We start from the raw sequence: 23592 nt of genomic DNA on the forward strand, positions 1-23592 counted from the left end.
AGCAGTTCGCTACTTTCTTCAGCTCCCATGAAAGTCGTGACGGAGAGTCTACACGCACACGCACACACGCTTTCTTTCTCTCTACTTGTGTCTGCTTTGCGCTCTTTGCTGCTTTTACTCTCACTGCAGTTGGCAGTTGATGGCTGGACAAGTGGGCAGCCAGCATTGGGTGGCGAGAGCTCTCTCCCCATTTCTCTCACTCTCGCTCGCTCTCTGGCTTGGCACGCTCTCGCTCGCTTGCCGGCGCCGCGTTACATGCGGTGGGCGCTGCTGTTGCTGTTGCTGTTGCTGTCGCTGTCGCTGGCTGCCTTAAGCCGGGCTTCATTGGCGCTGCTGCAGATTTGGCCAAATCATTCCGTTGGGAAGTGGGAACTGGGAAACGTGTCTGACGGATTGCAACCGCCGCCGGTTCACAGGCAGCAACTCCATATCTTCGTGTTATCGTGCCTCGAGCTGTTGCAAGCGCGCGCATTGGTTGCAAGCAGTTTGTGCGCTTAACGTGTAGCCGTTACGTTTGTTCAACTGCTGCCAAAACAGTAAAAAAAAAAAAAGGATTCCTAACCTGCCTGCCTTTGCCTTAACCTGCTGAACCTGAGCCAGAGGCAGAGCCTGCATCTGCTATTCGTGCGCGTCTCTTGTATTTATTTTGTTTTGTGTCTGAGTGTTTGTGTTGGTGTTTTTTTTCGTGTTTCGTTTCTTTTTTTTTCTTTTATGCAACATTCATTTACAACACTGTGCGCAATGCGATTAATTGTGGCTGGCAGAGTATGTGCAAAAGCCGCTGGAAAATGTTTTGTGTGAGCTGAAGTCGACAAGTATTCAAAATAGTTGCTTATCCATGTTTAATAAACAAACAACAACAAACAACAAACAACAACAACAACAACAACGGAATAAAAGCAACCAGTTCAACAATCATTTAATTATTTTTGCAAACAATTGACGCAGCACGATTCAAATAAAAAAGGTTAGTTTTTTGCTGTTTTTCTTTTTTGTGTTCAACATTTGAGTTCAAAATACCTTAACATCAATTTGGAAATAATCAGGAAGACATAAGTGCGAAAATAGATTTTTTTTTCTTAATTAAATTTTAATAAGCAACAAAATTCATTAAAATAAAGTAAAAATAGATTTTGTCGTCTACCACGCCCTCCCCCCCTCTATAAAACCCTGTTCATGATCATATGGAATGCTTGTAGCTGTGCGTGTGTGTGTGATGCTTGAAACTTCGTCTGAAGTGTGTGCAATTTTCTATGAAAGTCCATGGCCAGCGATAACGTCTAGCTGCTGTTCATGGTCTATTAATTGTCGGTCTGCCGATTTTCTTTTTAATAATCATAATTTATATATGTGTGTGGCCGCAGTTTTTGGGCTTCTGGCCAAGCCGAGAGAGTGAATCAGGCAGGCAAAGCAAAGCGCAACACACATTGCCCTGCCTGGAGCTGCTGCAGCGGGACAATCAATCACCTGCGGCTGGACAATTCCTGCATCGAAATGGAAATTGAAATGAATGCGAGAGATTTTCGCGTGTCCGCTAATGCGATTTGTTTCACACCTGCAGCTCGTATGCAGTGCCAATGTTGTGTGCTTGCTTCGTGTTTATTTCTACAGCAATTTGCGTGCAGAACAAAAGACTTAGGCAACGAACTTGAAATAACATGCGGCTGGAACGCTGCGCTTGCGGTTTTTCTTCTGTTTTTATTTACTCATATTTGTTGTTGTTGTTGTTGTTGCTGTCGCTGTTATTCTGTTTTGTTTTGGGCAACCGTATTGCGTGGCTTTCTCCACTTGACAAGCCCAGTGCCGATTCTAAGTGCCACTGCTAATAAGCCAACAACAACAACAACAACAACAACAACAGCAACAGCAACAATGTGTGTGGGTCGCCTTCTTGCAGCGCTGGCAGCTGGAGACGAAATCGCATGCTTGCTCACTTGGAAAACAGTTGCTGCCTGCGAAAACTGAACTAACTGAAATGCTATTAATTGCCACTCACACACACACACACACACACTCACACACACGCAACTAGTTGACTTTCATTGTCTTTGCGGTTTGCCGTTTGTTTAGCTGACTTATTATGCCGTATGCTTTATATCTAACGCTCGGTTGCCTTTGTCTTTGACTGCCACAGCCACTGCCACTGTCTCTGCCTCGGCCTCTGCTTCTGCCACTCGGTTTTTACATACGCGCCAAGTTAATCACACTTTTAACTCCATTTCGCATAATACTAATTTTATAATTTGCACCGCCACCACCCGAACGCACTGCCAACACGCGGCTGTCCCCAGCGACAGGCACATTGAGTTGTCATTCGCTCGCATTTTCACTTTTTTTTTCTCTCTCTCTTTCTCTCTCTCTCTCTCTCTCTCTTCTACTGTATTTAAATTAAACTCCTTGGCGTCAGGTTTACAATTCATTAAACATAAGTGGAGCTAGATTTTCTATTATAAATCGTATATAGTTTGCTGGCCAATGTCTATAGCTTCAGCTATGTGTGTGTGTGTGTGTGTGTGTGTGTGTGTGTCTTTCCCAGTCAGGAAACTGCTGAGAACTGTTCGCTTGAGGGCGGCTGCTGCCTAGCACCTCTTCCTGGGCGTCGTTGACATGCCCATGAGCAGCGCTCAGCTAGCGGATCATAATTGCATAGCACTCATTCGCATTCTGAGCATCCAGCTATCGTGTACCATCAACATCGACATCGACATCGACATCGACATCGTCATCGACACGATGCAGCCGCACACATCGAGCCACTCGCCCGCCACGCTGATGTGCCTGCTCATTGACTGAGCCGTGCCTAACTACTTGGCTGGGTCCAATGCAACTGGCAGCATGTTTGCTGCGTCAACCTGGTGGCAGGTGAAGCGCTTTTCATTTGAATGGGTTCTACAAACAAAAACTGTTAAGATTGTTGATATAGAATATTGAAAGATTAATCACAAACAATATGCCAAAGCATACGAATAAGTTCTAAAACAGTTACTGAGAAGCTCACCAGGCCAAGTTAACCCAAATGATTTATACAAGCTAAACTAAGTTCAGGTTATATTAATTCTGTCTTAATATTTATAAACATACATACATATTTATATAAGCCTATATGTATTTACTTATATTGGTATGTAAATTCTATGTACTCAATCACTTGCTACTTCTTCTCGCCAATGCCATCAGGTGAGCTAGCCGAGGTTTTTGGCCTATTAAACACATCAGTGATAAGTTGAATATTGAATATTTATACTGTAATAGATAGATATTCGGTATCTAATTAAATATAATTAGTAATTGATATATTTTTATTTTAATTTTTATGAAAATGATGTTCAAAGTACTACAAAACAAATTATTTAAAAATATTTAAACATATTTTAAAATCGATTATATTTTAATATGTTTAAATATTATGATTTGTCGTTATATACATTTAAATATATTTTTATACATATTTATATTTGTGTATATTTTAAATATGTTCGTCTATACTTCCAATATATTTTAATATTTTTTTTATAAACTTGATACTTATGTATACAAAATTTTAATAATTTTAAGCCTACAAAAATTATTAAAATTTATTTATTTATATTTTTAAGCATTTTATTTATTTTTATATTTTAAAAATTACATAAGTTAACAAATAAAACAAAAAAAAAATATTTATTTAAAAATATATATTATTCGTATTTATATATATATTTTTTTATATTATAAATTTTTTGATATACTTTGAAAAATCTAAGAAAAACATATTGAATATATATTATTTAAATACATATATTTTCTTATATTTGCTACATAATTTATTTTATTTTAAATATATTTGTATGTATTTTTTAAATATTTTGTAGATTTCATAAATATATTTGTATATATTTTTTAGATTATTATGATTATTTTTATTTATATTATTATTATTATTATTATTATTATTATTATTATTATTGTTATTATTATTATTATTATTATTATTATTATTATTATTATTATTATTATTATTATTATTTTTATTATTATTATTATTATTTGATTTTATTTTATTTTATTTTTTTTATTTCTATTTCTAAACTTTCATATTTATTTCAATGATATACGACAATGTTGTTAGCATTCCATTTGACACTTTTTGAGGTAGTGTTTATTATTATTATTTATCTTAAGGTATTGCACATTCGTCATTAGCTCCATTTGTTGTTGTTGCTGCTTTGTTGCCATTTGTTGTTTATTTGTTGCTGTTACTGTGGCACTTGTGGTTAAGTTGCCTGCTGCTGCTGCTGCTGCTGTTGTTGTTGTTGTTTAGTTTTGGTTAGTTTTGTTGTACGTGCGCATCTGTCAGCAAATGAAATAGTACGTACCATATAATCAGAGTGCTGTGGCAACCCAAAAAGCCAAACAACAAATGACAACAACAGCAACAAAGCGGCTGCAAAATAACAGTTGAACACGAAGACAGCGCTACAAAATGTATCTTTATCACAGGGGCCCAAGAATGAAAGTCAGCTGCTGTCGCTGCTGCTGCTGCTGCTGCTGTTGTTGTTGCTGTTGTTGTTGTAGGTATTGTTGTTGTTAGTACCGACAATACACAAAACAGCTAGAGCCAAGTTCAGCTGAAAGCCGCATACTTTCATCATTGTTGCAACGGTTTGGACGACGACGAAACGCGTCGAGATTTTTCGGGGGCAGGTTCAAGTTCTTTTGTCCGCATCAGGGCGACAATTTATTTATTGCAGCAACATTTATCGAGGGGGAACTCCCCGCCTCTATACTTACACTTTTATTTATTTTTTTTTTCATCTTTTTTTATAATTCCGTACAATTCGGTTGGGCAATTAACATAATTATCAATGCTCGACTGCATTTCTCACTCTTTTCGCTGTCGCATTTGTCACACGAATTATGCATAAAATAATTCAACGTCTCTGGTATTGGCCGCTCGCTGCTCGCTGCTCGCTCTCTGCTTTCTGCTCGCTTTCGAATTGGAATTGAAATCGGAATCGTTTAGACAAAACGTCCCATCAGCCGCAGTTGTCTGCTTGGCTGTTTTGTTACCATTTCAACATCGGGACAGCAATTCTGGCGCTTTTGTGTCTGAGCCCTTCACCTTCGGCCGCTGAAGCCCCTGAAGCCCCATGGGCCCCAAGAATGTAATTGTCTGTTGGGGCTCATCATCATTTTTCGGCATTTGCCAGTCGATACAATGACATATCAATAAAGGGCAACAATAAATGTATATAAATACATATACAACTATATACTATTATCTGCAGTGTATATATATATATATATATATATATATAGTGTGGCACGTTTGGAGTCAAAGTCGAAGTTGTTGTAGTATTGTTTGCAGATCGAAAGTGAAATTTGTTGGCGCGTCAGAGCGCATTGTATGCGATAATAAAAAATACATATATATATTTTTAATATAATAATAATATATAAATAAGCTGCGGCCCAATAAGTCAGCACAATGAGGCTCAGCTCAAACGGGCAAAGAGATGCAGAGAGCGAGTTAGCGCATGAGGAGGGAGAGGGGGAGGGGAGAGAGGGTAGAGAGGGTAGAGAGACGAAGTTAGCTGATTTGGTCTGGCATTTCAGTTGGCTTATTGTAAAGTGGCATTAACTTTCCAACGATAAACATCAAGCATAAGCCCATTAAATCAGGGCCACTCGATGCGCTCGACTTTAGTGGTTTTATTGTTATTGGTGGGCAAAAACCTTTCGATTTTCATATACAAAAAAAAAAATGAAAAAGAAGAAGAAGTGTGGAAAACTTTCGATCGATAAACAGTTTCCCAACAACTAACAGGGCTTATGTGTAAAATGCGACACTCGACGAATGTGGAAAAGTAGCTAAGACTCTTATCTAAACCCGAATAATAGTAATTGGGGTTTCTATTACGCTTGCAGCGGCAACTCTTGACCCTAATAGAAACAATTATCAGAGGCATACAAATTCTGCTGAAAATACAGTAAATCTCCTCTCTGATGAATTGCCCATAATGCTGTAGCGCCTGCCTGGGGCGTATCATCCTCAATGTTGCAGCTGGAAGTGTTGCCCCATTCATCAGACGTCAAGTGGCAACCGGGCGATGCTTGTTAATTAAAACTTTAGTGGCTAAGAGATCAGGCGTTAGCAGATTTGGCGATTATAATGCTCTTTGCCTGTGCAGCTTTAATACCCAGCTTGGAGCTGACGCCGACGCTGACCCATCGAGATGGAGGCGCTTGACACTGGATGGAAGAGGATGTTGGCTTATTTATGGCACGTCTTGTGGCAGTGTCGTGCCTGTTACGTAATTACGTCCACTAACGCATGGCACATAAAAACCTCTAAGACAATGAATACAACAACAGCAACCATTTTACAGTTTGTCCATTTGGCATTTTAATGGCCAGTCGAATTTGTGCTCCAAAACAAAAAGCAGAAAACTGAAGACAAAATGAAATATAAAAATAAATACACAAATTTCGTTGTCAACGAAAAAAAAAAACAAAAAACAAACAAAGTTACGAGCTGAGATCGACAGATGGCAGGGGCTGAGCGAACGGAGGGGAAGATCCAATAATGTTGCAAGCGATTTATATATACTTATGCATAAATAATTTGCCTATTGATTGATCGTTATGCGCCAGCTTCGGCACTTCCGTGCTTCAATCGGAGCTCCCCGGCTGTGACGTCTTGGGTCAGCCGCATAAGCAGATCTTGCGCAAGCCTTGTCGGTCATTTCCGGCTCCTGCTGTCATTGACCAAATGCAGACCAAGGCGGCCAGCCACTGCCTGCTGCTACTTTCGGATGTCACGACTTGTTTGCCAGCGCCCCGCTCCTCGCTCCCCGCTCCCCGTTCCCCCCTCTCGGCGCACCACGCTCCACGCTCTCGTTTGGCTTTTACTTTCGGCCACATATTTGGCAGCCAGAGCTCTGCGTTGCAAGTGGCTTTTGTAAATCGCACAATACGCTTTACTTTTACCGTTTGCAGAAAGGTTTTTGTCGCGCGCTAACGCAGGTCAGCAGCCTCCCAAATAAAAGACGACAAATGGCATCCAAATTGAATGGCAAATACCCTAGATATGGCATCTGAATGAGATCAATTATCAAGAATTTTATTTTACTGGTTTTTAGCTGTTCCCAAATTTATTTGATCTATATGTAAATATATAAATTTCAATTTTTTAAATATACTACATATATAAGTATAGTCGAGGCATATGTATTTTTATATTCAGAGTAAAACTTTTAAATGATTTTAGATAGCATTTTTGTTAATTTTTTCCTTTTTATATATATGTATATAAAGATAATATATGTATGTATAGATAATAGAAATTCATAAAATTTTATTTGCATTTTATATGGGGTAGTCGGTAAAGTTTTTTCGTATTTGTCATGAAACTTCAAATCATATTTTGTAATATTTATAATAAACTTTATTAAATAAAATAGGCACCACCTTTTGCCATTTTTCCACTAGAGACATAATTCCATTCGTGTAAAACTTTTGGGGTTTCTCTTTGAAAAAATGCTCCAAGTAATTTTCACAGGCTTCTCTTGAAGCCAACTTTACTCCATTGACCGAAATAAATGGTAGTCCGAATATTATATATATTTCTTGCTAGAAACTTAAAAAAATATCAGCTTGAAATAAATCTAGGGCATAAATATTTTGAAACCTTACTTCTATATGTTTATATATACAGACATAAATGTATATATGTATTTATATACATATTTTTTAAAATTTATTTCTATGCATCTATTTCTAAGCAAATTGCAATGCATCTATCTAAAAATTAGCGAAAATAAATTAATTTTGACCGATAGTTAAGGATCTTGCAATTTTTCTACTGTATAGGAATCATTTGTATTATTCTAGTAGTCTATAGCACAGCACAGCTAATTTAATTACCACAGCTATAAATACATATAATAATAAATATACAGCCAATACATTTCTGACATAATCTCTGCAACAGAAGCATATCAAGTTCAAGTTAGTCTTTAAAGAAACCCAGAAATAGATAAACAATATTATATGTATATGCATGTACACTTGAGTCGAAACGATGATTGATTCAGACAGAGTATCTATATAATTATATATAATAATTAGTAGTTCTATATATCCATCCAGCATAATTCACGTTTAGCTCCAACTTGATGTTTAAAAATAAAAACAACAGTTCGAGTCATTCTCTGAAAATAGCTCGTATATGATGTGTGATATCATGAGCCGCTCGCTCTCATCTCGATTGGGTCACTATCATTATCATAGTCATACCTCACACATACGCACACACACACACACATTTGCACACTGACGCAGAAGTTTCGACAATTTTGTGCAGCTCCATGGAACGCATAATCGTTGAAAACGCTTTTAATGACATAATTAGGCGTAGCTTTTGAAGGCAATCGAGGCGCTGCGAAAGGTGTTATGGCCGCGGAGCAGGAGGAAGGGAAAACAGCAGCAGCATAAAAGTAAAAAAATAAAAATAAAAACAAAACAAAAATCAACCAAGAAAACTACAGAAAATAAAATGAGAAAAATTAATTAGCTGCCTGTTTGGCAGTTTGGCAGTCACAACATGAGCAAACCTAACGTAAATGAAATATGTATGACAGCGTCTACGGCTCTGACTCTGGCTGTGGCTGTGATGGAACGAAAAGGCATTTGGCATTTTGGCCAGGTCGCCGCCCAGGCTGATTGATTTGACCCGGCTAGACTTTCACCGGTGCGCTCCGTTCGCTATGCTCTTAATGCAGCCGCTGGCAGGCAGCCTGCCTCGGTGCAGGCGGGGGGAGGCGGTGCAGGCGGGCCAGGTGGGCCAGGTGGGCCAGGCGGTTCACTGGCAATCGCTGGCGTGACAGGGTAGCCCACGGCTATTCCCTACCCCGACCCTTGCCGTGCCGATCGCGCGGTCATTGTCTGGCTGCTCAGCCTGCACATGCTCCAGCCTGAGTTGATGTATTATGATTATTCCCAATTTGGAATTACCAAAACGCATTTCGTGATGTCGTGCCCGTTGCTGCTGCTGTGGCAGATGCTCCGGCTGCTGCTCCGACTATCTCTGCCTCTGTTGCTGTTGCGGCTGATGTCATCATTCGCATTGGTATTTGGGAGCAGCCGAACACCGCAGGCCTCTGTGAAATCAATTTGTGTAATTATGTAACTGTAACTGCTGCTCCAAGCTTCACACACACACACACTCACACATCTATCTATCAGCATTTTCGTCAAGTCACATCGCTGCTCATCAGCGCCAGTTGCTTCATTAACTCACACACACACACACACACACACACGCACGCACGCTGGGCCGCAGGTATTTCTCAACCCACTAACGAATGCAGAAGAAAACTCTTTCCAATCAATAGCATTCATTCGAAAGAGCTCAATGGCTTGCCTCTGCTCTGATCTGGTTTCATCGCTTACCAATCAATATCGGCCATCGTTGTTGACAATCATTCAAAGCGCCAAAAGTTCAGCTAGCCGAGAGTTCACTGTGGCGATTGCCCAGATAGTTAGTCTCAGCAATTCGAATGCTGGCAGAACACTCTTTCGGTTTCAAATTTTGCGCTCTGAGCATTCGATTTCATGGCCAACAAGCTGCGACTAATCACTGGGTATTGCGCGAATCGCAGACAAACGCGAATACAGTTAGGTTACCTGTACAGCATTTGGGCACAGCTAACGGCCAATTGGTCGACGACAAAGCCACAAAACCACAAACCAACAAAACCACAAAACCAATAAGCCAATAAGCAATGAGCCAATGCAAAATAGAAGCAAACTCTTGTGGCTGAAAATCAATTTGCTGCGCTGACTGATGATTGACTGAGCCATTGTCAATCGCGGGCACCGATTGAACCGCAGGCGCGAGTTCAATAACAATATCAAGAGACAAAGTTAAAGCCAATTGGCAATTGGCCTGAATGCTCAATTAAAATGAAATGCAACAGCTTAGTGCAGCGGCGCGCTAATGGCTGGACAATAAACTTGGCTGGCAAGTGGAAGTGGATGCCACAAGTTGAACGCACTGGTGTTGCAACCAGCATCATCCAACACATAGTTGCACCTGTTCGGCGGGTGGCTAGCCGACTGACTGGCCGGCTGGTTGGCTGGCTGGCTGGCTGGCTGGCTGGCAGTCTGTCGTCTGTCTGTTTGTCTAGCTGGCTATAAGCACTCGCCACATGCTACATTTGCATTTGTGGGTCAGCAGCGGTTCCGGCCATAATGGCCATGGCCACGACAAATGCGACAGCCTCGACCCTTGCCCAGTGTCTGTCCGGCAAGTCGGTGCCCTGGAATGCCCACAGCTGATCAAGTGATGTGAACAGTGCCTTAGGATAGATTTCACTCGCATAGTTCTGAATTGGCTAAAAGCTGAATTCAGATTCAAAATTCATTTCAAACTGGTTAAAAATTATATTTGAGAATATATAATGTTGCTTACAATAAGCATACATATCATGACTAGGGTAATGCAAGTGCAGTCCGTACTAGCCGACAGGCAGATACCCTACGTTGAACGCAACTGTTGTCATATACATTAATATTTACATATGTATATGCTTATATATGTATATATAAGCTAAGCCAATTAGAGATACTGAATTATATACTTCTGAAAAATTTTGTAATAGATCAAAACTCTCTCTCACTCACTCATCGCTATATGAACCGAAGGCTCGACTGGTTAAGTTCTGCTCATGAATGTCTGATCGGATAGTCTCCTTCGATAGTCGTGATCTACAGCTTTAAGTAATTAATTATATTTAATATTATATATACTAAAATTTTATTTTATTTTGTTTAGAATTATTCTTAAATTAAGAACATAGCTCAAGAAGCACTGGCATCTGGAGACTTCGGCTAGTTATATTATAATTACCTAGTACACTTGTACTTCTTTTCCAAGCACTCAATAAGGAAGGTAGAGTACATTGTCTAAAATATATGATTTAAATATGATATAAAATTATTATCATAGTTGCAATCGAAATTCATTTAATAATAACACCTTAATTATATATTTAAGTATGCTCTACCACATAATAATTTAGAGTATTCAAATGACAACTTAATAAGAATAAACATTCGTACTAGTTTCAGATTCAAACTCGCTTCAAACACGAACTCGTCTTTACATAATCAAATTTAATGCACGGCATCGTTTTTCATATTTTCATTAAATTTAATTAAATTAAGCACTTCATAGGATTCGAACTCGTTCTTCGCCAACTCACACACATATAAATACATACATACATATATATATGTATAAGGCAATCAGAGATTGAGCTCACGTGTGTTCCGTTCATATGTGCCCATAAATTCAAATCAATTGCAGCTGTCAATTTAGTAATTCAATACGGAATTCGCACATTCAAATGCCTCTGTGCAGCAGTGTTGCCAGTTTAGCCTATTTCTGGCTAGATCTAGCCTTTTGATATAAAGTCCATTGAACGTGATGGGCTGGAATAGCTAGAAAAAGAGGAAAATTATGCAGAAGTCTTAGGTCATAAGAGAACTATAGAGAAAAAGCAACTGCTGTCTATGCCATATAATAATTATAAATATTGTAATAAAAATGTAGCTACAAATAATAAACAAATAAAGCAGCGTAATGAGGTATTTGGATTTAACAAATTATGTTTGATTGCCAATATATGTATATCTGTCTGTCTGTCTCTCTGTCTGCCTCCCTGTCAATCTCACCGTCTGTTTCTCTATCTGTCTGAAGAACTAAAGCAGATCATTTAAGCTGTCTATGTGTATGCTGCAATATTGCTTTGGTATTTGAGTAAGACGAAGTTGGAATGCTTAGAGCAGCAGAGAGTGTTCCTTCCCATTGGTCCATTAAAGCTCGACTGCAACGACCCCTCTCTGACGACAGGCCCAACATTTGAGCGCACCTTAGGGTTTGAGTGAAAGTCGCCCTATATAAAGGGCAGCAGCTGCAGCATTTGTTCAGTCGCCCAGACCTAGTGGGCCTGGGTCAGTCGTGTAGTGCAGTAAAGTGAAGGGATGTGAAGTATGTGCACGACCTTAGAAGACTTAAAGACTTGGTGGAAGTACTTAGAGGAAATACTTAAGGGAAATACTTGGAGGAAAACTTGGAGGAAATACTTAGAGGAAATACTTGGAGGAAAACTTGGAGGAAATATTTAGAGGAAATACTTAGAGGAAATACTTAGAGAAAGTACTTAAGGGAAATACTTGGAGGAATTACTGAGAGGAAAAACTTAGAGGAAATAGTTATAGGAAATACTTAAAAAAGTACTTGGAGGAAATACTGAGGGGCAATACTCAAAGGCAATTCTTGGGGGAAATACTTGGGGGAAAGTACCTGGGCAATTTTCAAGTTTGTTTTTTTTTTTTTTTTTTTTTTATTAATATGAGCAAAAAAAAGTGGCTGCAAGTAATTTATAAAATATATTAGCTACTTTTCGTATGTTTTCCTCCCTTTTTCTTCAATCCCATTGTTCTAGCATCTTAGCCTGTTTTAGCCTACTTTTGTCGAGCTTATTTCGGGGCGCAACGGACTGTAATAGTGAATACCATTATATCATTTTAAATAGGATAATTGTAATATATAAACTTAGTTTAATTGTATGTACTTCTAATTTTAATCTTGAATACAGCCAATAAAGTCGACTATTTAAGAGGACTTTACGACTTTATTATTATTATTATTATTATTATTATTATTATTATAATTATTTTTATTATTATTATAATTATTATTATTATCATTATTTTTTGCTCTTCTTAGAGATGGAAACATGGGTTAGCCATAAAAAAGGAGAAAATGATCTTGAAGTGCAAAACATGCGAGTATTGTTATACCCTTCCATATAGCGAATTTGTGTGTAGTGGTACATACATATATGAAATATGAAAAAAAAAGTTATATATAATATATGTATGTACATGAAAGTAAATGCGAAATTTCCCTTAGACATATGTATGTATATATGACAAAAGGAAATTTTACATTTATGTACATGTACATACATATAAACATCTCTGATTCAAGTCAAATATTTAGTTCTTTAGACTTTAGCGGATCATCTGGAAGGTTGGCTTGAATTTTAAATACTTATGTATGTATATATTGTCATTAAATTAAACAAACTTACTTGCATATGATGTAAACGTATTTCCATATGATGTCGACTATGAACTGTACTGGTTCCGGTACAAAGCTCATCCCAAAATGTGCTACAGTTGAACCAGATCGAAATTGAGCAGCTGCAAAAGAAACCAGTGGAACTAATAGTGGAACTAATAGACAATGGCAATTGGTCATATCATTTCTAGAGCCATGCGTGTAGGTACTTGGAAAACTTGGCTTATAATTGAAAGGTACTTCAGCAAACAACAAAAAGAGCAGCAGTTGCAACAACACTAACAACAACAACAACAACAGAGACAGTTAGACAGACTGAGCTCTCGGAGACAAGTAACAAATTAATTTCACTTTCTTTGCTGCATTTGTTGCTGTTGTTGCCTCAGTTGCCGGAGTTGCCTCTGTTGCCTCTGTGGCACGTTGTCTTTTTCATCACACAAAATTGGCCTGGCTGCCTGCCATTGTTAGCGAGCGGGGGGCGCAACACCAGCAGCAACAGCTCCAAACAACAACAGCAACGAGGCTGCTCAGGTTTATTGACTGCGCGCATGCGCCAACAACAGCGTTGCCTGTGCAATTACAAACTGTTGTTGCTGCTGCTGCTGCTGCTGCTTGCTGCTTGCTGCTCTGTTGCGCCTCAATGGGTCGCACTTGGCCCAGGGGGCTGGGCCTGCCTCCCTCTCCCCTGCCAAGTGGCAGCGAAACATGAAAATTGCCCCAGCATTGCCACAATGGGCTAACGAAGGAGCCGTCGCCGAACTGGGCGCTGCCGCCAGGTTTGACACTGACACTGACTGTGAGGCAGAGGCAGACACTGGCGCTGACTTAGTGGCAGCTGCATTCCATGCACTTGTGGCACACATCTTTTCACCCAGCAATTAAAGTGCTGGCATATTTCAAGCCTCGCACTGCCAGAGCTGCATTTCAGTGTGGCGACAGTCGTAAGCCAAGCCAAGATCAATCACAGATTTCCTACTCTGACTATTTCCCTCTAGTAGATCCCTCATTGCTCATATTCATCAGTCAATAAGTTGAACAAGCAATATCTTATATACGTATGTATATATGTATGTACATATATATATTTAGCAACTCATCCTCTCTCTTTACAATATCAGCTATTCATCGCAGCTTAGGTGGCCATCATTCAGTTCGTTTGTGAAGCGAACTCTCTCATATAGAGTCTCAGATATATATTTACACTCTCTCTCCATCTCCCTCTCTCTCTCTCTCTTTTATTAATCAGCTGCAACTGTTTTATATAATATATTTAATAATTAGGCATCCTCGACAGTTTCTCTGCGTAAGATCAGATATTTATTTCAACACTACCTAAGATTATCAACGAATCAGTCAGTCAATCATTTCGTGCTTAAAGCCGAGCCATATCATACAGTACTTACATATGTACATATATACATTCATGGTTCTATTTACATTTAAGGCCTTTGCTACATCCTCTCTTTCTCTCTCTCTCTCTCTCACCTTATCTCTCTTGCGCTCTCCAGTATCTTAATTATATCAGTCAATAAATTTAGCATCTACTAAAACTATCTTATAATTTGCTAAAAGCTATTATGTTGTTTATATTATTTGCTATTTAAATTATATTATTCGCTATTTTATTTTATTTTATTTAACAACTTTACATCTAGACTATCTGAAGTATCAGATATTGAGTTCAGCTGCTTAAGCTGAGCGTCAATCAATCAATCAATCAATCAATTCGTTCATGTAGCAAAACAAACTTATTTTTATTCACATTCATGATTATACATATTTATATCTATGTATTTTTGTATTCATAGCCTTCCTTACATACGTAAGTATGTCTCCTTCTCTTCCTCTCTCCCTCCGTCTTCTTCGCTCTCTATCGTTGGGCATTAACGAGTTTAGCAAATCGAGTAAACTCCAAGTACTTGAGTATTTATACCTAGGTTTCTTTTTTTTTTTTTTTTGGGTTTTTTTTTTTTTTGTTTGTTTTGTTTTGTTTTAGCATTCACAGCAGTCTTTCGAAAAGATCATTTATGTTAAACATTAGAATTCGAATTAGAGATATGCACAAGTTCTTCACAATTAGTTAGATCATACGATTGCCGCATGTTAATACTGATTCACATTTCCATCAATATTTGATATTTTCATTGTACATTACAAATAGTAGCGTGAGTGTGAAGAGACTTATACAGGATAACTAAATCTGTTTTGCACGTAGTGCATAATTTCAAAGGTTTACATTCAGGTTGATGGTATTATCATGTAACATGTATACATATATACATAAATGATTGAAATGAAATATCTTAAGACATACAAATACATTCGGAATGTCAACATGCACATCTGTATGCGTACATACTTTGATATAGACTTCATTTGATGAATCGATTCACATGGGTGTTGACAATTCAAGATGGGATTTACAGTGAGTGGCCGTAGTTCGAGTCAGGCTGTTCGAGACATTGCATTGGTGTTGTGGTTGAGTGGATCTGACAATAGTCCTTTGATTTTACAGAATTGCAATTGGTATACTAAATACTACACAAAATATCGAAAATGCAGTCATGGCAACAAAAGTCACCATGTCACAGTTGTTTGGCATTGTTCACATTTGGATTGAAATGGAAAGTTTTAGTCGAATTTCAACTAAAAACATAAAAAGGCTGCAAGGCCATTTGGCCTTGGCTAAGATAAAAACTGTCGTCTTTTCAGTAAAATATAATGTCTGTGGCCGATAGGCCCGACATGTCGGTGTCGAGGGCCAGCAGTCTCTGGACATAGTCGACGGATGGACAGCGTGAGGGCACCATGGTGCGGGAGGCGACCATTTCATCAAACTCCCGGGCAATGTGGGAGCGCAGCCTGATCAGATTGGAGCCCAGCTCAGTGGAGAGGCGAATGCTGAGGTAGGAGTCCAAGCGCAGGATGCTTTGCTCCACTTTATTGTAGGTCTCGTCCTCGTTGAACAGCAACTCCGGCACATATTGCTCCAGTTTGACCGTCTTGCCGCATTGCAGCGCCACCATCAGGGAGCTGATCAGCGTGGCATGCTCAATGTGCGAGACGAGGCCGGCTGAGCGGGTCTTCTCCACGTACACGAGCCATTCGCTCATGTTGCTCTTGACGCGCTTCGCGAAACATAGCGGCAAGATAGAGTTGCGGGAGAGCTGGACACGTGGATCGCTCTCGTCGACCAGACGGGAGTGACGCGGATGATCGACGTAGACGATGCGCGGATAGAGGCCAGCTGCTAGGGCAAGACGTACCATATTTAGGTTGTTGTCATACCTGGTGGCCATATTTATGTTCACGAACTTGATTATGCGCATCAGAGTGAGGCGCAGGGTGTGCACAGCTGAGACGAAATTATCCATGGATTTGCGGCAGAGGCAGTTCCTCTCGCAGAATCTGTCCATTTCGCGGCTGCCCCTGGTGTCGGCGGACATGTAGGCATGATATAGTTGAAGGACCCCAATCGAATCGCTGGACGCATCAATGCTAAAGAAGTCGCGCGACTTGCGCTGCTCGGTGCGTCCGGAGCGATCGCTGGGCAGCACAAACGGATCACGCACCGAGTAGTAGGCGGTAATGATGCTCAGGCTGCCCACGCATTGGTAGTAGATGCCATAGACCAGGCACTTGGCCAGCTGCACATCCAGCGGCAGCTCGGCTATGATTTGGCCCAGCTGGGTGACGCTCTCGTCCTCATCGCGCAGCACGCCCAAGAGCTTTAGCTTGGCGCACGACTGTGCAATGGCGGCGGGCTGCGGACGATCCAGAGCCTGGGCCAGGAACTGTTCGATGGGCTTGTTCGGGGCTGCAATCTTGGCCAAGAGACAGATCTCGTCGAGAGTATGGCGCAAAATCTCCGGCACGGTGAAGCAATTGAAGGACTCGAACTGAGTGTTGCTGTACAGACGATAGCAAATGCCATCCATACGCCTGCCGGCACGTCCGGTGCGCTGCTGTGCGTCCGCCTTGGATATCCAGGTGCAGGCCAGATGTGAGGCACCAGTCGATGGGTCGTAGGTCTTCATCTTGACGCGACCCGTATCGATCACATACAGCAGATCGGGTATGGTGATCGAGGTTTGGCCAATGTTGGTGCTGAGCACCACCTTGAGCTGGACGTTTGGATATTCACGAAAGACATCCCTCTGCCTCTGGCTGTCGACCTGGCTGTGCAGTAGCAGGACTTTGACCAAGTCTGTGGGCAGAGCCGTTTGCAGCTGATCCATCAATTTGGTCATGTCCTGGTAGCCAGGCAAGTAGACAATAACGGCGCCCTTCATGCCCATGAGCAGCAGCACCTGCAACAGCGACACAATCAACGAGTTGTCAATCTCCTGCTCGTTGATGTTGTGAGCCAGGGAATAGGCGCGCACCAGCTGCTCGCCCTCAAGATTCTTGTGATTGCCCAGCAGACTCGACATCTGCGGAGTCAAGTAGCCAGTCATGTATAGTATATCCTCCAGCGAATAGACGCGCACATTGAAGCTACGACCCTCCACATTGAGGACGGGTGCATCATCAAAGTATTTGGACAAGGCCAACAGATCCATGGTGGCCGACATGAGTATCACCTTGAGCGACTTGTTACGCTCGAGCTCTAACTTAATGGCTAGTAGTAGGAAGTCTGTGTCTAGATCGCGGTCGTGGACCTCATCAATAACCAGATGTGTTGTATTCTCAAAGAACTCGGACCCGTTCATGGCCAGGGTGCGCAGCAGGCAGCCACTTGTGGTCAGTGACAGCACAGTGTTATTGCTGTACTTGCCTGCAGAGCAGATGAGATGGTGAGATGGGGCGGGTTCGGGTCGGTTGGGCTGCTGCAATACTTACTCTCCATGCGTATTATATAGCCCACGGTGTCGCCGAGCGACTCGCCACGCTCTTCGGCAATGCGCCCGGACACGCTGATGGCGGCAATGCGGCGCGGCTGGCTGACCACAATGCGCACCGGTTTTTTCATGGCTGCCGCATCCTCGAGCAGATACTGCGGCAATTGGGTCGACTTGCCGGAGCCTGTGGCGCCGTTAATAATAAGAACCTGAAAACCAATTGAATGTGACAGGAGAGATGTGGCCATAGACTCCTGATTGTCATGGAAGTCTCACTTACCTGCGACATCTCAAGCAGCTGGAAGATGCGGTTGCGCTTTGTATATATGGGCAGATCCTTGCGTTCGGCAATCAGCGTTGGATTAGTGCAGCGCGAAAATGCCGGCACGCGCGGTATGCCCAGCAGACCTCCAGTTTGGACGAGCGGCTCGTTGCGACGTTGCGGCTGCATGGGCACTGTCCTGCGGCGGCCCAGCTCGTTTAGTGCCTTGTGGAGAACACGGCCGAACTGCAAGGTCACCGACAGCCTGACATCGTCGAGACACGCGTTCAGCCGGTAGGTATTGCTGCGGCTGAGTGTTAGCACCCGGTCGCCGCCATCGTTACGGCTGCGCGTTTTTACGCCTTGCTGCCTAGCAAAATGGTGTATCTCTTTACGCTCCATATTGCTTAAGCCGAATATCTCTTGGCACGGCTCGTCTCCTTTTATAAAATCGAGCACAATCTGCTGCAGACGATGTATCTGTTCAAATGTCAGCTTTTGTTGGTCAAGATTGTTAGTTTTGTCCGTATTTAATTTGGATTTCTGTTTGGTTTTAGGTTTTGGTGTCGGTGCCGGATTTGACTCTATGACTTCTCCGACGTCATTCTTTGATTTAGTCTTGTTCCGGCGAATTCGGCCGGTCTTTGGCTTTTTATTTGTCATGTTGCAAGCCTTGCCGTACTTATCCTATCACTCTTCGATGTTCCTGCCAAAAGAAAGGACAGACCTTATCTAGCATGCGAATGTTGCAATTTCTACTAGCGGCCAGAACTAAATGCTGTAGCAGTCAGCTTGTGAACGACTGAAATCGATTACACTTAATCGATTATAGCTTTCGCTAATTTCGTGAATAAACTCAACAGAAAATAAAACTTCGCCGCATATTAAAACTTTTAAAGCTTTTCATGCGCCTAACAAAATGCAATTTAAATGACATTTTTATGAAATAAGACTATGAGCTAAATTTTCAAATTGTTTTATATTTATTGTGTATATACACAAATAAAAAAAATTTTCCTATACTCTAAATGCACAGTGTTAAGGCAGTTGAACGTTACTTCCTTACTATAGTTTTCGCTTTTTGCGGCTCTTCCTCGCTGTCCTCTTCACTGCTGTTTTCCTCTGAACCGAGATCAGATTCTCCCTCTTCGTCATCATCCTCATCTTCGCCATAATCGTCGTCTTCTTCGGCGAGATTCAGCTGTTTGATCTTCTCTAGCAGCTCCTCGCGTGTATGCCTAACCCGTGTTGCCTTCTCTTGAGCCTCACGCTCCTCCTCGTCGAGCGGCTCCTCGGTTTCCTGCTTGCGCCCCTTCTCCATGAAGCGTAGAAAGGCGCGTCGCTTGCGCTCTGAGAACGATTTGATTAATCTATCCATTTCGACCTGCAGCTGCTGCTCTTCTTGCGGCGTCGGCTGTGGCGCCTCAATTTCCACCTCGTCGGCGCTCTTCAGGCACTTGGCACACACATGATCCTTGACGGCGCAGTCCTTGCAGATGACATGGTATGCCTTGCGGACAGTCCGCTGTTGGCAGCGGGCGCACGTCTTGGCCTGCGTGAGGGGCTTGTACTTCTTGTATTTGATCTTCCACTCGATGACCTCCTTGCAGCGCTGGCACACGGTCGACACATGCATTTTATTGAGGCGCATCTGTTGTGGCGTCTTGTCATGCAAATCGTTTTTAAATACATGACGATTTTTGTGTTTTTGTGCACGTGTGCGAGTCGCGTTGCCGCGCTGTGTGCTCATCTTGTTGTATCTGTAAATGCGGCACGGCAGAATGTTAGTTTGCTCGAATTTGGATTTATATTATGCAGTATTTACTCTTAGCTCAGGGTTTTTGAAGAAACGGCGTTTTTTTAGGCTTCGCTTATAAATTTTGTTAAATGTTTTGGTGCAGAAATTAAACAATCGATAACACGCAAGTGTTTACTCAATTTGGTAAATCCAGATGGTTGCCCAACATGTGCGCGCTAGCGATTGCAAGCTGACTGCTACATCACGACTCCGCATTAAGCACTGAATGTTGTTTGGTCAGATATATCGTATGACACTCATATCGCTGCTAACGCACACAAACTCTTCGCTATGACACTTAAAAAGCTTTCCTTTCTTAAAAATAGCCGCGTAAAAATATACAAAATGTGCTTTACCTAACGTATAAATGAATATTGATTATTATTGTAAATTAAATACTAATACTGTTATTATTCGTCTATTATTGCAGACAGTCAGCTAGGCAACGCGCCCATGCCGACGCAATGCGCGATCTCAAGCAGCGCTTGTTCGATCTTTTGCGATCCGGCGGCATATCTGTCGGCGAGAACAACAACAACAGCAACAATGGCAATGGCAATGGAAACGGCAATAACAATAAGAGCAATGGACCACAACAGCAGCAGCAGCATCAGCAGTCGCAGCAGCAGCAGCAGCAACTCTATTCCTCACATCATCCCGTGCCGAAGCCGAAGAAGCTGCATGAATATACAGCAGCCGACTGCAATGCAGCCTTCTTGCGTAAATATCACGACCTGAGCATCAGCAGAGCGAGGGAGCGAGAGCGCGAGCTGGAGCTGGAGCCGAACGGCACCTCGAATGTCATATACTTCAACGAGAATCTATCGATGACCAGCAAGTACAATATTCGACAGTTTCCCCTGACGCGCTACCCCTCCTGTCCGCTGAGCAGCTTCGGGCTGTCGCCTCAGCGGGCGGAGGGCAGCGCGGGCAGCAGCCTGGCTGAGGACACGGAGAGCGACAGGTATAACTTCTGCTCGGATGGATCGGAGGATCAGAGCAGCAGTGCGCACACGCTCAAGCTACGCTGTCACAAGCTGCACATGGACACGGACGCGGAGGTGGATGCAGAGGGCGACGACGCAGACGACGCAGACATGGATGGGGATGATCTCGATGACGATCATGCCGAATCGCAGCTGGACTCGTTCTGCACGCTCTGCACCTCCACGTTCAGCTACAACAAGTGCTGCCGCTTCTGCGACAATTCGCTCTGCGGCTCCAAGTGCAACTCGGAGCGCGGCTCCCATGCGAGTCGGCTCAGCTGCAGCAATCGCAACAACAACAACCACTATGGCCTACTCGACAATGAGCTCGACTTTAGTGCGCAGCAGCTGCTGCATCAGCCGCATCCGCATTCACATCCACATCATCATCAACAGCGCTTTGGAGGCGCCACCAGGCTCCACCCGCCCAATCTGGCAGCAGCAAGTGCTATCAGGTAGGTTATACATCATACATACATTTACACATTTATATTTGCCGAATATATAATACTCTAGCTTATGCTAACAAGTTTAACAGGTCGGCGAATGTTAGCATAACATTAGCCCTTTAGCCTTAAGAACTGTTAAGTAACATTACGTAGCGAAAGAAGACTAAAAGGAGCAGAGGTTCACACGAACGAACCAGTGGCAATCGCATAGGGCAGTCTTCCAGTGTTGTAAAACTCGATACGAATTTAGAAATTCGTAATTCGAGCGAAGTCGACAGCGAGACAGCACTTGAAACGCATAAAAAAAAAAGAGACAGAGAGAGAAAGAAATAAGTAGCTCGATTTTCATACACCACCCTCTCTCTATAAAATGAAATGTAATTTAGTATAAATAAGAAGATTTTACCTTTTCGAAGTTTTTGCAGCTTTCTGGATTCGAATATTGAGACTTGATCTGTATTAAGAATTTGATCTGTACCAACGCAATATATATTTTTTTTCTTTTTTACAAGTTTTGGAAGTATAGTTCATAGCTCGTAGCCTCACAAAAGCCTACTTGAGATAGACAATATTTTTTTATAGAACACGAATTTTCTCATTTAGCCTTTTCTCATCGGAGTGGGAAGGTATTAAAAGAAGTGTATGATTCGGAATGTGTAGGTCAGTGTAATTCGCAGATGGCTCTCATGATAACCTTATAACAGATCCAAGACGATATATATACATATATCATATAAATTTAAAGCAACTTTCAATGACCTTGCTGCAAAAGTAAATAATTTGGAACCAATTTCCGAGGTGCTCAATCATGAGTTTGATATAATAATCAATCAGCATCATCATCAAAGATAATGATAATTGGCCATAATGCAGTTGCTAATGAAGTGTTTTACGAAATAGCCAATTGCAATTAACAATTAGTTAACTGATTGCATTCAAATAGAAAATAAAGATCAGCAAACCAACTATAAACCGAATTGAACTCAAATGAACCGCAACGAGTCGAACTGAACTCGTGAACGAATCGGAGCTAAAACTGAGTTCAGTTGCAAAAGACCTAATTCAGTTGATGAAAGGGATTTTGGAAGTGCATAGAAAATAGATTTGGTCATATGCATAAACGCTTATTGGTATTTATGTAAATGGAATATGTATCTTTAGCATGGCTAAGAGAAGAAGAAGAAACGCTGGTTCCGTTAGACAAGCAGCCAAACAATGGTAGCTAAACAGCTGCCCAGCTGCCTAGAAGCGCATGACGCGGCTCTGGCTATAAAAAGCATTCAAAAAAACATAAACTCGATTGAATAAAGTTAGCTGAACAAGTAAGAGTGCTTGAGTCGAACAGTGGTTAGCTGGCAGATACCCTGTATTGGCTGCCCTGGCAAGTGCATCTTATAATAATAATTATGACTAGGCTAATATCACGGAAATATGAGAGAAATCAAAGAGATTTTACTGAAGGTGCAAATTTGAAAATCTTATGAATACAAATATTTAAATAGGGCAAAATTCTTAAATTGAAAAAAAAAGCAAAATTCAGTTTTAATACATTTTCCATATATCCTTTTTATATTAATTTTCTTATTATTCTATATATCCAATACGACAATTGCATAGGGTATGGGGCATAATTTAAGATCAAAAAAATTTCGAAAAACGTAAAAAAGAGAGCGAGCAGAAAAAGCCAGAAAAAGCCCAGCAGTGTGCAAAAAGCGCATCGACGCATTAAAAACATCACACACACACACATGTAACTCCAAAGTAGCCTTAACAATAATAACAACAAATATTCAATGTAAACAAACGAGCAGAAGCTTTCGAGCTTTCACGCCTGTTGCTACGACGCTGACGCTTTGAGCGCTGAAAGCAACAGCGACGGCAACAGCGGCAGTGGCTGCGGCGGCTTTTACATTTCTTTGGCGACCGGTGGCCAAAGCTGGAGTCAGAGTCGAAGTCGAACTCGAAGTCGAAATCGGAGACTCGCCGACCGCAGACTAAAAGATTCAAGACTTAAACAAGCGTCGACCATTGTTCGCATAGCACGTGCCGCGCGCGCTTCTCTCTTTCAACAGCGATTCTTGCCGGCAGCAACAAACAGTTAACACAAATTAACCGTTGCCTCAA

At 41.5% G+C, this 23592-nt stretch overlaps 3 protein-coding genes across 4 annotated transcripts in view; 1 reads left to right on the forward strand and 2 right to left on the reverse strand.

The window, feature by feature from the left end:
- Positions 1-14867: 14867 nt before the first annotated feature.
- On the reverse strand, positions 14868-19022 carry LOC6584133 (3'-5' RNA helicase YTHDC2). The gene is made up of 3 exons (XM_002009757.4): positions 18254-19022; positions 17975-18182; positions 14868-17909 (listed from the first exon to the last, which is right to left on the reverse strand). Exons 1-3 carry the CDS (start codon positions 18896-18898, stop codon positions 15841-15843), a joined length of 2922 nt encoding a protein of 973 aa, XP_002009793.2. The 5' UTR covers positions 18899-19022; the 3' UTR covers positions 14868-15840.
- Positions 19023-19195: 173 nt separating this feature from the next.
- LOC6584134 (uncharacterized protein C9orf85 homolog) lies at positions 19196-21891 on the reverse strand. 2 transcript variants are annotated; one of them, XM_044010264.1, is made up of 2 exons: positions 21875-21891; positions 19196-19995 (listed from the first exon to the last, which is right to left on the reverse strand). In XM_044010264.1, the coding sequence occupies exon 2, from the start codon at positions 19983-19985 to the stop codon at positions 19290-19292; it is 696 nt and encodes a 231-aa protein (XP_043866199.1). In that variant the 5' UTR covers positions 19986-19995; positions 21875-21891; the 3' UTR covers positions 19196-19289. The 2 variants fall into 2 exon arrangements, with proteins under 2 accessions (XP_043866199.1, XP_002009794.1); XM_002009758.3 differs by lacking the exon at positions 21875-21891 and adding an exon at positions 20061-20171.
- Positions 20483-23592, forward strand: part of LOC6584136 (uncharacterized protein DDB_G0283357) — a 41014-nt gene continuing 37904 nt past the window's right edge. Inside the window, exon 1 of the mRNA XM_032732147.2 lies at positions 20483-21474. Coding sequence (XP_032588038.1) covers positions 20498-21474 — 977 coding nt within the window. The 5' untranslated portion in view covers positions 20483-20497. The remainder of the gene's footprint in view (positions 21475-23592) is intronic.

The sequence above is a fragment of the Drosophila mojavensis genome, unplaced genomic scaffold (genome assembly GCF_018153725.1).
Source record: "Drosophila mojavensis isolate 15081-1352.22 unplaced genomic scaffold, ASM1815372v1 contig_136, whole genome shotgun sequence".
Lineage (NCBI taxonomy): Eukaryota > Metazoa > Arthropoda > Insecta > Diptera > Drosophilidae > Drosophila > Drosophila mojavensis.

Bases quoted from the DNA above. Each gene is read 5' to 3' on its own strand.
- LOC6584133 (XM_002009757.4), bottom strand. From the start codon at position 18,898: ATGACAAATAAAAAGCCAAAGACCGGCCGAATTCGCCGGAACAAGACT. The intron at 18,183-18,253 runs GTAAGTGAGACT...ATTGGTTTTCAG, and splicing joins AGCTGCTTGAGATGTCGCAG to GTTCTTATTATTAACGGCGC. The intron at 17,910-17,974 runs GTAAGTATTGCA...TCTGCTCTGCAG, and splicing joins CTATATAATACGCATGGAGA to GCAAGTACAGCAATAACACT.
- LOC6584134 (XM_044010264.1), bottom strand. From the start codon at position 19,985: ATGAGCACACAGCGCGGCAACGCGACTCGCACACGTGCACAAAAACAC.